At 46.6% G+C, this 13,140-nt stretch overlaps 1 protein-coding gene across 1 annotated transcript; it reads right to left on the bottom strand.

Moving 5' to 3' along the window:
- Window positions 1–11,061: 11,061 nt before the first annotated feature.
- gadd45ba (growth arrest and DNA-damage-inducible, beta a) lies at window positions 11,062–12,567 on the bottom strand (the record flags this gene model as incomplete). The annotated part of the gene is made up of 4 exons (XM_084472741.1): window positions 11,062–11,175; window positions 11,368–11,590; window positions 12,316–12,417; window positions 12,524–12,567. The coding sequence occupies 4 exons, from the start codon at window positions 12,565–12,567 to the stop codon at window positions 11,062–11,064; spliced, it is 483 nt and encodes a 160-aa protein (XP_084328867.1).
- Window positions 12,568–13,140: the final 573 nt, after the last annotated feature.

Genomic DNA, 13,140 nt, shown 5'->3' with positions numbered 1-13,140 from the left:
ATGTGATTGTGCTAAGCTTTGTGATCGTGCTAAGCTATGTGATCATGCTAAGCTACGTGATCGTGCTAAGCTATGTGATCATGCTAAGCTACGTGATCATGCTAAGCTACATGATCATGCTGAGTGATCGTGATCGGGCTAAGCTACGTGATCATGCTAAGCTATGTGATCAGATGCCCGGTGGTGGATTAGTTTGTGTTTCAGGGCAGAGAATGTCGACTCTGGTAAAGTTGCTAAGATTAAAGATAAAAAAACATAAGAAACACAAGAAACACTTCAAACAACTGTAATAATCAGGCTAGCTCTAGCATGACCTAGCATGGTCATAAGAGCTACAACTATATATCTATATCTATATATCTATATATCTGATATAAAGATATAGAGAAAGATATATAGATAAAGATATAGATAGATTGATAGATATTGATAGATACCTATATCTAGATGTCTTTATATATATACTGTATATATATATATATATATATATATATATATATATATCCATCTCCATCTCTCTATATATCTATATATCTAATATAATTATATAACTACCCAATGACAATATATAGGCTAATATTATATTACATGATATGTATTATATAATGCACTTCCTGTATCTAAATCTACACAATGATAATATATAACAGAATAGAACCGATATATGGTAGGGCAGAGGCCTACATCCTTAGAAAACACTAACTACAGTATACAGTAAACTACTGTATGTAGGCCTGCTACAATATACCAAGGTATACAGTAAACGACTAGATGTAGGCTAATGCAGTGGTAGTTATCATTAAACCTTTCATTAACATGTTTAAAACACACACACACACACACACACACACACACACACACACACACACACACACACAGGCGCAGACAGGCACACTCTGCAGGCCTCGCTTTGTGTTTAAGCCGTTGTTAACGGGGAGGGCCCGAGCCGTTCCCGGTCCTGTTATTAGAGGTCCGGTCCTCCGGTCCGGTACCGGTGCAGTCTGCTCGGTTCGGATCTATAACGTCGTGTTATCCGTCAGCAGCATCCTCTTCCACCCCTCCCCCCCTGCTTAAAATTCTCATCAGGACCACTGTGGCGTCGCGCGCAGCCACCATCTTACAGCGATCAGAACGAACCGTAAAATCACATCTCTCATCATATTGTCTATCGTCTATTTATTTTCTTGATATCGAATCGATGTCATCAAACGGTCGCTCCTACCTCATCGTCCGCTCGTGTTGATCTCTGTAGGGCGTGGGGCGCGAGCGGCTCCGGGAGAACGGGGATGCTGAGTTCACTGCGCGCGCTGCTGGAGTCTGATGTCACATCGCTCGCTCGCTCGCTCTCTCTCTCTCTCTCTCTCTCTCTGTGTGTGTGTGTGTGTGTGTGTGTGTGTGTGTGTGTGTGTGTGTGTGTGTGTGTGTGTGTGTGTGTGTGTGTGTGTGTGTGTGTGTGTGTGTGTGTGTGTGTGTGTGTGTGTGTGTGTGTGTGTGTGTGTGTGTGTGTGTGTGTGTGTGTGTGTGTGTGTGTGTGTGTGTGTGTGTGTGTGAGAGAGTTCATAACACATTCATAACTATATAAATGTTAATTGCGGTGGAATAATTTATCATCGCTCTTTGTGTCACATGACAGGAACTGAGAGGAGCCAGCAGGGGGCGACAGATCCTCATCCGGTCACCAGCCAGCAGGGGCTGCTGGTTCGTCTCTACACACCTGAACGCATGAACACATGAAGGTTAACAGAACACATGAAAGAACACATTATGTATAATATATTATTGATAATTGATCATTTAAACATATGATGTATTTTGCCATTTTCCGAAACCTCAATCTATTTTAAATGACAGACCTAAAGTCGTTGAATATGTAAGGGATAATGTATAGAACGCCGGTCATTATCAAGGGAAAATAAGCCCAGACAGTGCGCACCGGACACCGACGCGAAGCGGTGGTGTCTTGCTTCGCCCTAAAGGGGCTTATTTCCCAATAATGACTGGCGACGTTCTTTACATTATCCCACTTATTACACACTACTTGCCAAAACGAAGAAATAACTTCACACGGTGTGTCTTTGTAAAATGTATTTGTTACCAGCATTCGTTTGTCTTTGTTGATCAGCAGAGAAATAGTCCACTAAAGACGTTGACGTTGCTTATCAACAACTTGATAAGTTACCGGACTACTTGCGGAGTGATACGAAAGACATGAATCAGAGGCAAAAAATCCACTTTCCTTGACAGCATTATATGCTTAGCAACGGTCAATTATCAAAAAATAATTGACCGGCGGAAGTCGGGAAGGCCGACGCAAGTGAACGGAGCATTCCACAGCAGTGCATTAATCACATTTTAGATTTATGTAACAGTAATTCCACTTCAAAATCATATAAGATAGTAATTAGACTTTGGATGAATATAAAATTTATATTAGTTTATGGTAATCATTTACCACCTTCCCGTCGTTCTCCGAGCGGCCGCCAGGGGGCGCCGCGGGCCCGTTAAAGCTCCTCTCGGTCGGGGAGGCGCAGTCTGGATCCCGGGTCTAGACGGTGGATTCCTGCCTCCTGACGTCAGCCAGACTCTGACTCAACAGGCTGGTCTGAGGGAGTCCAGGAGACCTAGACCCCCCAGGTCCCAGACTCTGACTCAACAGGCTGGTCTGAGGGAGTCCAGGAGACCTAGACCCCCCAGGTCCCAGACTCCACCGAAGATCTAGACCCCCCAGGACCGCTGACCCCAGCCTAAAGAGGTGTGACCCGGTGGGGGGGGCTCCTCTGTAGAAACAGAGGGTTGAACTACACACACACACACACACACACACACACACACGAACACACACAGCTGGTGTTCAGGTCAGTGTCTCTGTCTAGGGTTCCTTCATGATGTAATGTATTACAATATGCTAGCTCTACAGGGGGCTGTAGTGGTCTATGCTAGCTCTATAGGTACTGTACTGGTCCATGCTAGCTGTAGTGGGCTATGCTAGCTGTAGTGGTCCATACCAGCTCTACAGGGGGCTGTAGTGGTCCATGCTAGCTGTAGTCGTCAATACCAGCAGGGGGCTGTAGTGGTCCATGCTAGCTCTATAGGTACTGTACTGGTCCATGCTAGCTGTAGTGGTCCATGCTAGCTGTAGTGGTACAAGCTAGCTGTAGTGGTCCATACCAGCTCTACCGGGGGCTGTAGTGGTCCATGCTAGCTGTAGTGGTCCATACCAGCTCTACAGGGGGCTGTAGTGGTCCATGCTAGCTGTAGTCGTCAATACCAGCTCTACAGGGGGCTGTAGTGGTCCGTGCTAGCTCTATAGGTACTGTACTGGTCCATGCTAGCTGTAGTGGTCCATGCTAGCTGTAGTGGTACATGCTAGCTGTAGTGGTCCATACCAGCTCTACCGGGGGCTGTAGTGGTCCATGCTAGCTGTAGTGGTCCATACCAGCTCTACAGGGGGCTGTAGTGGGCTATGCTTGCATGCTTGTGGCTGCAGGGTCATCTGGGTCGCGTGAAGCTTCACGCCGACAGGTGTTAGCTTCACGCCGACAGGTGTTAGCTTCACGCCGATGGTCGTCTGCTGCTCTAGGAGCAGCGCCGCGTAGTCAAGGTGTCGGGCTAATCTACGGCGGCTAATGAGAAATTGGTAATGACTTATTGTCCTTCAGCTTATCCAGCTGTAGCTCAGCTAGGACAGGCTAACTGCTACGACCCCAGGGTAAAGTTATACCAAAATAAAAATAAAACAGTAGAACTTAGAGTTATGTTATTTCCTCCACAGAGACTTCATACACTTATTGTTGTGAAGAAAAGAGAAACATTTGGTGAATTGTTCTGAAAGTTAAAATATTGGTATATTCAATTCATACATTCATTAGCCTTTGTTGCCACCTAGTTCATAACTATACTCTATACATTAAGCGCTGTAGATGCCGTCTATGCACTACTTTTGTGTTTATTTAAGTCGCAGGAGACTTTTCTTGTCTCTTATAAATTGTATTATGTTATATTATTTAATTGTTGAAGGGAGCCTGTGACTCCGGCATTTCATTGCTGTTGCTTTAATTGTTGTGAATATGACAAATAAACCATCTTGAAAAACAGCCACATCCTTTGTTTAAAAATAATGCATCTTAAAATGAAGTTATTGTAATCGTCGACCGGTTCTCCAAAGGTTCTTAGGAATATTCTGGAAGCTTGGGACCCCCGGCTCTGAAGCAGTAACCAGTAGCGTGTGACCTGCCCCCCAGTGAGGGGGGGGGGGGGGGGTCTCCCAGTAGGAGGGGGTGATGGGAGGAGTGTGTTTATGTAGCAGCCGGTTCCCAGAGACCCTGCGGACCCCCTGCTGGGGGTCGGGTCCCCAAGATATCACACCTCACCACCTGAGGGTGTGTGTGTGTGTGTGTGTGTGTGTGTGTGTGTGTGTGTGGGTAAATGGTGAGAGCATCTCGGTATCTGGACGTCACATGATGCTGCTGAGAAGTGAGGCTGGACAGCTTCGTACTCTGACCGTATATGGTCATGCGTTGTGCAATGAGCTTATGTCTCTCTCTCTCTCTCTCTCTCTCTCTCTCTCTCAATTAAATTAAATTAAATGAAAAAAAGCTTTATTGGCATGAAAAATATACATTTGGATTGCCAAAACAGGTGAACAATCAAATAAAAAAGTAAAAAGTTCAGGTATATAATATAATTAGTGAATAATATAGTCAGTGATATACGCTCATTATACCACAGTGAAGGGGGTCGCCGTCCCTCCGCTGCGCGTTGGGACTGACAACGCCCCTTAACTGTGGTATAATGACTGTATACCACAGCCTGTCGTGATGTATTGCTTTCATAAAACGGTTACGTAAGTATGGCGAAATGAAAGTCATAGACACCCTCAATTTTGAAAAAGCTAGAAAGTCGGAAAAGCATTTTTTTTAATGAATACAAAAAAGTAGTCCCTCCTGGCTGCCGGCAAAGTGTACGACGGTTGCTATGCAACACACGGTAGCGTCCTTCAGAGAGAAGGCTAAAGACGGTAGCTTGGTTCACCGGCAATTTAGCCTACTATCGAGCAGTTCACTCACCGTGTGCCTATTGCTTTACAACATTTCCACCCTCTCCAGCAATCAACATGTTTTTTAGGCTTCAGTGAACTATGCTATTGCTTTTATATATAAATAAGCAACAGTTCAAGTTAGGCGCGGAGTGATACTGAACTCTGTAAACTGAACGGGCGTCATAGCTGTGTGTATACGCTCAATATACAACAGTTGAGAACCAATCAGATTGCATGATTTAAGCCACCCGTTTTATAATTAAGCAATAGATCACGACAGGCTGTGGTATACGCTCATTATACCACAGTTAAGGGGCGTTGTCCGTCCCGACGCGCAGCGGAGGGGCGGCGACCCCCTTCACTGTGGTATAATGACCGTATATCACTGACTGAAGTGATCTATTGCTTTTATAAAACGGTTACGTAAATATGGCGAAATGAAAGTCATAGACAGTCTCAATTTTTTAAAAACTGGAAAGTCGGAAAAGCATTTTTTTAACGAATACAAAAATGTAGTCCCTCCTGGCTGCCTGCAAAGTGTGTGGCGGTTGCTATGCAACACACTGTAGCGTTCTTCAGAGAGAAGGCTAGAGACGGTAGCTTGGTTCACCGGCAATTTAGCCTACTATCGAGTTCACTCACCGTGTGCCTATTGCTTTACAACATTTCCACCCTCTCCATCAGTCGAGATATTTTTAGGCTTCAGTGAACTATGCTATTGCTTTTATATATAACTAAAACAACAGTTCAAGTTAGGCGCGGAGTGATACGGAACTCCATAAACTGAATGGGCGTCATAGCTGTGTGTATACGCTCATTATACAACAGTTGGGAACCAATCAGATCTCTTGATTTAATCCACCCGTTTTATACTTATATATTAAATATATAAGTATAAAACGTTAAATAGAAAATATCTATACATTAAAAATACATTACATACATACATTAAATATTATACTATAAAAGTACTATAAAAAGTAAAATGTGCAATATTATAAAAATTACAAAAATTACAGTATCTCATATAAACAGATAAATTAAAGATACACTCTAAATACACAGTATTTACAATATGGAGGATGTGTGCAATTATTGTGTGAAGGGTGAGTCCGGGGGATGTTTATGGGGAGTTTGAGGTCTTCCTCTTATCACAACAAGTGACGAATCTTGCTGCTGTGATCGCACACTGTTGTATTTCTCCCAACAGGTATGGAAGTTTTTAAGCATCTGGAGTGTCTTTAAAGTCATTGCATGCCTTTGTAATGGGAAGTGTGTGACCCTGATGTCTTCGTATGACTGGCAGGAAGTCAGGAAGTGCAGCTCTGTCTCTAGTTGGTTTTGTGTGCAGTGGGAACACAGTCTGTCTTCTCTTGGGAGCCAGGTCTGTCTGTGGCGTCCCTTCTCCATGGCCAGGCTGTGTTCACTGAGTCTGTATCTGGTCAAGGATTTCCTCAGTTTTGGGTCGTTCCCGGTGGTCAGGTATTCTGCCACGGTGTAGTCTCTGTTGAGGGACAAAAGCAAGCCAATTTACTTTGGTTTTTGGTGGACTCTTTCCAATGTGCCAAATCCTTTCCTTTTGGTTTCTTATAATTTGGTTTTGCCTGATGTGTTGGTTGTTGTGTGTTGGACAGAGTCCCAGCACAAGCTGGCTAAGGGGACACTTTTCTGGGTGTAACTGTGGGTAAGAGCCTTGTTGTTGAGTGTGTTGCTGTCGCTTTCCATAAGGTGGTTATACAATTTTAGGGCTCTCTTCTGAATCGTCCTAATTCTGCTCTGCATGCATTATGTGGTGTCTTTCTTTGGACTTTTAGTATGGACTATTTAGTATTGCTCCATCACTGCGTCAAAGATTTTTAGCCAGATCTTAATTGGGATGTCTAGTTTGATATTTCTTTTAATGGCATAAAATGCCCTCCTTGCCTTGTCTCTCAGGTCATTAACAGCTTTGTTGAAATTTCCTGTGGCATTCATGTTTATCCCGAGGTAGGTATAGTTTTTAGTTTGCTCTAGAGTAACAGTGTATTTGAATGTGTATTTGTTGAGGCTGGGTCTTTTTTCAAATATCATTATTTTGGCTTTACTAAGGTTCACTGTCAGGGCCCAGGTTTGAGAGTAGCTGTGCAGAAGATCTAGGTGCTGCTGTAGGCCTTCTTTGGTTGGGGACAGCAGCACCAGGTCATCTGCAAACAGCAGACATTTGATTTCAGTGTCTAGGCTACTACTGTTATGCCGGGGGCTGCAAACTGTTCTAATGTCTCACATCCCAGCTTAGTGGGAAGAAGTCTTCTTCTTCTTCTTCTTCTTCTTCTTCTTCTTCTTCTTCTTCTTCTTCTTCTTCTTCTTCTTCTTCTTCTTCTTCTTCTCTTTCCTATCTTAACTGCATATTTGTTGTTTGTGTACATGGACTTTATGATGTGGTATGTTTTTCCTCCAACACCGCTTTCTATTAGCTTAAACAACAGACCATCATGCCAAATTGAGTCTCTCTCTCTCTCTCTCTCTCTCTCTCTCTCTCTCTCTCTCTCTCTCTCTCTCTCTCTCTCTCTCTCTCTCTCTCTTCAAAGTCTGTTCTGCTCAGAGGTTAGCTTCGAGCTAGCCCGCTCTGTCTGTGTGCTGAGTCACCGCCTCGGACAAACCCCTTCACTTTATCACACATGTTCTCTTCATGCTATCCTGCAGCAGGCAAATGTCTTTGTGTGTGTGTGTGTGTGTGTGTGTGTGTGTGTGTGTGTGTGTGTGTGTGTGTGTGTGTGTGTGTGTGTGTGTGTGTGTGTGTGTGTGTGTGTGTGCCCTTGGGCCCCTCCTCTGCCCCCCCCCTCCTCTCCCTCCCCTAATTTGCATGACAGAAATTGACCTTAAATGACTTCATGTTGGAGCTTTGATCCCTGGTCTGTTATGCTGTGGTTCTCCATTGTTCCATCAGTGTTGTAAACAGAGCAGGTCAACACTCATCAGAACATCTACATGAGCTCATGCCAACGGTTCTTTAGGTTAGCAGAGGAGAAACCAAACTTAAAACTGAGCTCTGATGCCTTCTTTAAACTCTCTGTTCAATCACTAGAACATCAGTGAGTCTCTCTGTCTGTCTGTCTGTCTGTCTGTCTGTCTGCCTCTCTCTCTCTCTCTGTCTGTCTCTGTCTGTCTGCCTCTCTCTCTGTCTGTCTGCCTCTGTCTGTCTGTCTGTCTGTCTGTCTCTCTCTCTCTCTCTCTCTCTCTCTCTCTCTCTCTCTCTCTCTCTCTCTCTCTCTCTCTCCCTGTCTCAGCTGCTGTGTTCTGTTATTATGGGATGTGTTCAGTAATCGTGACGATGCTGACAGATGACCTCATGGTGGTATGATGTCATCAGCTGTCACCTGGGTGCTTGTCGTCTGAACAGACTGTCGCTCTGATTGGCTGAGTCAGGAGGGAGAGGGTGTGTGTGTGTGTGTGCGTGTGTAAAGGTTCCTCATTGGTCCACACAGCATAGCCCACAGAGTGACTCATCCATTCTCATCTCACATGACTCTCTCTCTCCCGCTCTCTTCTCTCTGCTTCCCGGAAGGAGTGTGTGTGTGTGTGTTTGTGTGTGTGTGTGTTGTTGAGGGTGTGTGTGTGTTTACGACCTCCTGTGACATCACCACATGGAGGGTTTGACTGTAGTGAACACAAAGCATCAACCATCCCCTGGTCTGTCACAGGGGGTTAGAGAGTACAGCCGAGTATCATCCAACACCGTGGGCCTCACACTGTAACCACTCACAGTATGGTCCATTCTAGGAGTGTGTGTGTGTGTGTGTGTGTGTGTGTGTGTGTGTGTGTGTGTGTGTGTGTGTGTGTGTGTGTGTGTGTGTGTGTGTGTGTGTGTGTGTGTGTGTGTGTGTGTGTGTGGACGACTGTTTTTAGCTCCTAAACAACAATAATGATGATGTCATTATGCAAGCTGCGTGTGATCAGTGAGTCATGCTGAGAGAGAGAGAGAGAGCAAGGAGAGAGAGAGAGAGACACAAACACGCTCACTAACTCTCTCCCTCTCTCTCTCGTCTGTCTCGCCCATCCAGTCTGTTCACGATTGTTTTGGAACATCTTGGTGACTCACAGAGTGCTCTCTCTCTCTCTTTCTTTCTCTCTCTCATCTCTCTGTCTCTTTCTCTCTCGCTCTCTTTCTTTCTTTCTTTCTTTCTCTCTCTCCGTCTCTTTCTATCTCTCTCTGTCTGTCTTCCCATGCAGGTCGACTGATCGATCGATGTGATTACGAGCCCTTTCATTATTTTTTTAATTATTAGTATTACTTCGACTATCTCTGAATAAATGAAATCAGCACCATGACTCAACACTGTGATGCGGGGACATCTGCAACAAAAAAACAAACAAATAAAAACAAAAAGGACCATATATGGTCAATGACGACACGGCAGGATTTCTTCAACGGCGCGTCGTTATTGGTTGTTTCTCTGCTCCCCGTGAGTGAATCCGGATCGCCGTGGTTCCAGGACAAGCTTCTAAATATGAAAGTATATCCAGAGAATGTTTAATATGAAGAGAACTGGCACTCTCTGGTGACTTCCGCTTTGTGAACTGGTTGCGTTAACACATCTCTGTCCATGCGAGGGCGCTCGACACTTTTCTCAGGGTTTAATTTTTTGTCAAGTAATTGAAAGTCACATTCAAAAGGGAGGGCTAAAATAATACACTCAGCTGAATATTTAATTTTTTAAGTTCACTTATCTGTTCTAAAAATCTGTTAAAAAAGATGACGTTACTGACAGAGGTCCTGCTTTACGACAAGTTCTGAGTCACTTTGGCACTTCCGCATATATTATATATATATATATATATATATATATACTTACATATAATATATAACAATTAACTTCAACGGAAAGTCCTCCTTAAGATAATGTTTCTGATTCTGCTTCAGCTTCAGATGCCATCAAGCGGGGTCTCTGGTCGTAATCAGTCCGTCCCTGACCAATCTGCATTCATTAGCAGAATGCTAGCGTGTATGGCCAACAACGGCCCAAACTGTAAGAAATCGAAAGGACATAAGTACTCATTCATTTGACTTTTGAACTATAATCTATATTGAACTTACGGAATCTACAATCAAATCTGTGATATTTCAACAAGAAGCAGGTGAAAGAGATATATTTAGCCGTCTAGCCTCTTAGACCCCCAGTGCAATTATAATGGAACTGCAACCAAATTAGATACAATGGGGCTCAATAGAGTGCCAAGTCTCTCTGTAGACGGGCTCTGGGACATCCCACGTGCTCTAATTAACCACTCACCTGACACGCATACTGAGCTCCACTTATCACACACACACAGTGAATATGAGTTGTAAACATGTAGGGTCAATTAAAGGTGGCATCGCAACTCTTAAGGTTTGATTCACTCGTTTATTCAGCAAATAATAGTCCATACATTACAGTGAACAAGTGAACTATCCTCGTTAACATTTAGGGCGTTCAGCAGACGCTTTTATCTAAAGCGACTATCAATAAGTTAATTTGTCAGAAGAAAGAGACCTTGGTGACACCATCCTCACACCACATCACTGTCATGACATCACGGGGAGTGACATCACTGTCACAGGACCACTGTCATGACATCACGGGGAGTGACATCACTGTCACAGGACCACTGTCATGACATCACGGGGAGTGACATCACTGTCACAGGACCACTGTCATGACATCACGGGGAGTAACATCACTGTCACAGGATCACTGTCATGACATCACGGGGAGTGACATCACTGTCACAGGACCATTGTCATGACATCACGGGGAGTGACATCACTGTCACAGGACCACTGTCACGGGTAGTGTTGCTGGGTACGGTCTCTCTCTGGTCCTCAGCCCCGGCGGTCCGCCTCCATCACATGTTAGGGTGTGAGGTTCTGACATCACATTCTGGGTCCCTCCCACGGGACCGGCTCCCGTCCAGGGGCCAGGTCACCTCCCATCACCTGGACGACTTCCTGTCTGTCATTCGGTGAACCACCTTCATCATGGTCTTCATCAGAGTAGGAGACGGGCTCAGCGCTGGGTCAGGGCCAGGCGGGGCTCCCATTGGTTGTTCCCGCGGCTCTCCTCGCAGTAGCTGCTCACGTGATGCAGGGCGTCGCTGGAGAGCGTCCGGCATGGTGAGGTCTGAGGAGGACACGGGCAAGTTGGTCACCACGGCAACACACAAACACACGATACGGGGCGGTACGGGGGGCAGGAGAGCCGTCACGATGTCGCCATGTTGTCGTTGGGTTATCGTCGTGCTATCCTCATGTTATCATGTTGTCACCGTGTTATCAACAAACCCATGTCCCTCTCGGTGCGGGCGGTACTTACGGTGACCAGGACGCAGTGCAGGTCCCGGGGGGGGTCCCCAGCAAGGGGGGCGGGGGGCTGGCCCAGCAGCTGGCCCAGCCGGCCCAGCCCCGCCACGCGGACGATGTTGACGCGGTGGTCGCAGCAGAAGGCGCGCAGCAGCGTGAAGTGGATCTGCAACGCCACGTCGCCCTCGTCCTCCGCGTCCGCCGCCAGCACGCAGAGCAGCACGCTGTCAGGGGCGCTGGGGGGAGGGGTTAACATGAGGTTAACATGACAGAGCAGCACGCTGTCAGGGGCGCTGGGGGGAGGGGTTAACATGACGTTAACATGACGTTAACATGACGTTAACATGACGTTAACATGACAGCAGCACGCTGTCAGGGGCGCTGGGGTGAGGGGTTAACATGACGTTAACATGACAGAGCAGCACGCTGTCAGGGGCGCTGGGGGGAGGGGTTAACATGACGTTAACATGACAGAGCAGCACACAGTCAGGGGCGCTGGGGGGAGGGGTTAACATGACGTTAACATGACGTTAACATGACAGAGCAGCACGCTGTCAGGGGTGCTGGGGGGAGGGGTTAACATGACGTTAACATGACAGAGCAGCACGCTGTCAGGGGCGCTGGGGGGAGGGGTTAACATGACGTTAACATGACGTTAACATGACAGAGCAGCACGCTGTCAGGGGCGCTGGGGAGAGGGGTTAACATGACGTTAACATGACGTTAACATGACAGAGCAGCACGCTGTCAGGGGCGCTGGGGAGAGGGGTTAACATGACGTTAACATGACAGAGCAGCACGCTGTCAGGGGCGCTGGGGGGAGGGGTTAACATGAGTTAACATGACGTTAACATGGCCACATGACATAACATGACGATGACCAACATGACGATTACATGACAACGTGAAGCACATACGACAACATGACGCTGTAGCGCGGGAGAAGGGGGGAGGTACTCACACATTCATGAGTTGGGCGGACTCTAGGACCCCCACGGTGAGGCAGTCCTGCCGCTGCGCCGCGACCACCAGCGCCTCGAGCGCATCGCTCGCGCTGTCCATCCTGCAACACGAGACGCAGGTTAGGCTCGTGAGGTTGAGAGAGAGAGAGAGAGAGAGAGACAGACAGACAGACAGACAGACAGACGGACAGACAGAGCGAGACTTACTTATTGTGACTCATGTCGGTTCCGACCAGCTCTTCCAGCGTCATGTTGGGATGGGATGTGATACCGTATTACAGTGTAAAGTCTCCAGGTGTAATACCGTATTACACAGTGTAAAGTCTCTAGGCGTAATACCGTATTACACGGTGTAGAGTATCCAGAAGTAATACCGTAAACACAGTGTAGAGTGCACAGAGAATGCTCTGCTGCGGTCCTGTACGGGTCCTTGGGTGGAAGCAGAACAACTTAGTCCGACCAGAGACCCTGCGGTCCTGTACGGGTCCTTGGGTGGAAGCAGAACAACTTAGTCCGACCAGAGACCAGGAGACAGTCTGACGTCTGCTGCCTGAAACCCGCCTTTATATTCTCCCTCGGTAGAGGGCGCGGTTTTAACAGACAGCGCAGCTCTGATTGGCGCAACGCGGTCGATAGAGTTCCCTCTCTGCGCCCTCATTGGGGTGTGTGTGTGTGTGTGTGTGTGTGTGTGTGTGTGTGTGTGTGTGTGTGTGTGTGTGTGTGTGTGTGTGTGTGTGTGTGTGTGTGTGTGTGTGTGTGTGTGTGTGTGTGTGTGTGTGTGTGTGTGTGTGTGTGTGTGTGTGTGTGTGTGTGTGTGTGTGTGC

This window comes from Micromesistius poutassou, assembly GCF_964030765.1.
Source record: "Micromesistius poutassou genome assembly, chromosome: 9".
NCBI lineage: Eukaryota > Metazoa > Chordata > Actinopteri > Gadiformes > Gadidae > Micromesistius > Micromesistius poutassou.
This window is presented reverse-complemented; position numbering and strand designations above follow the sequence as displayed.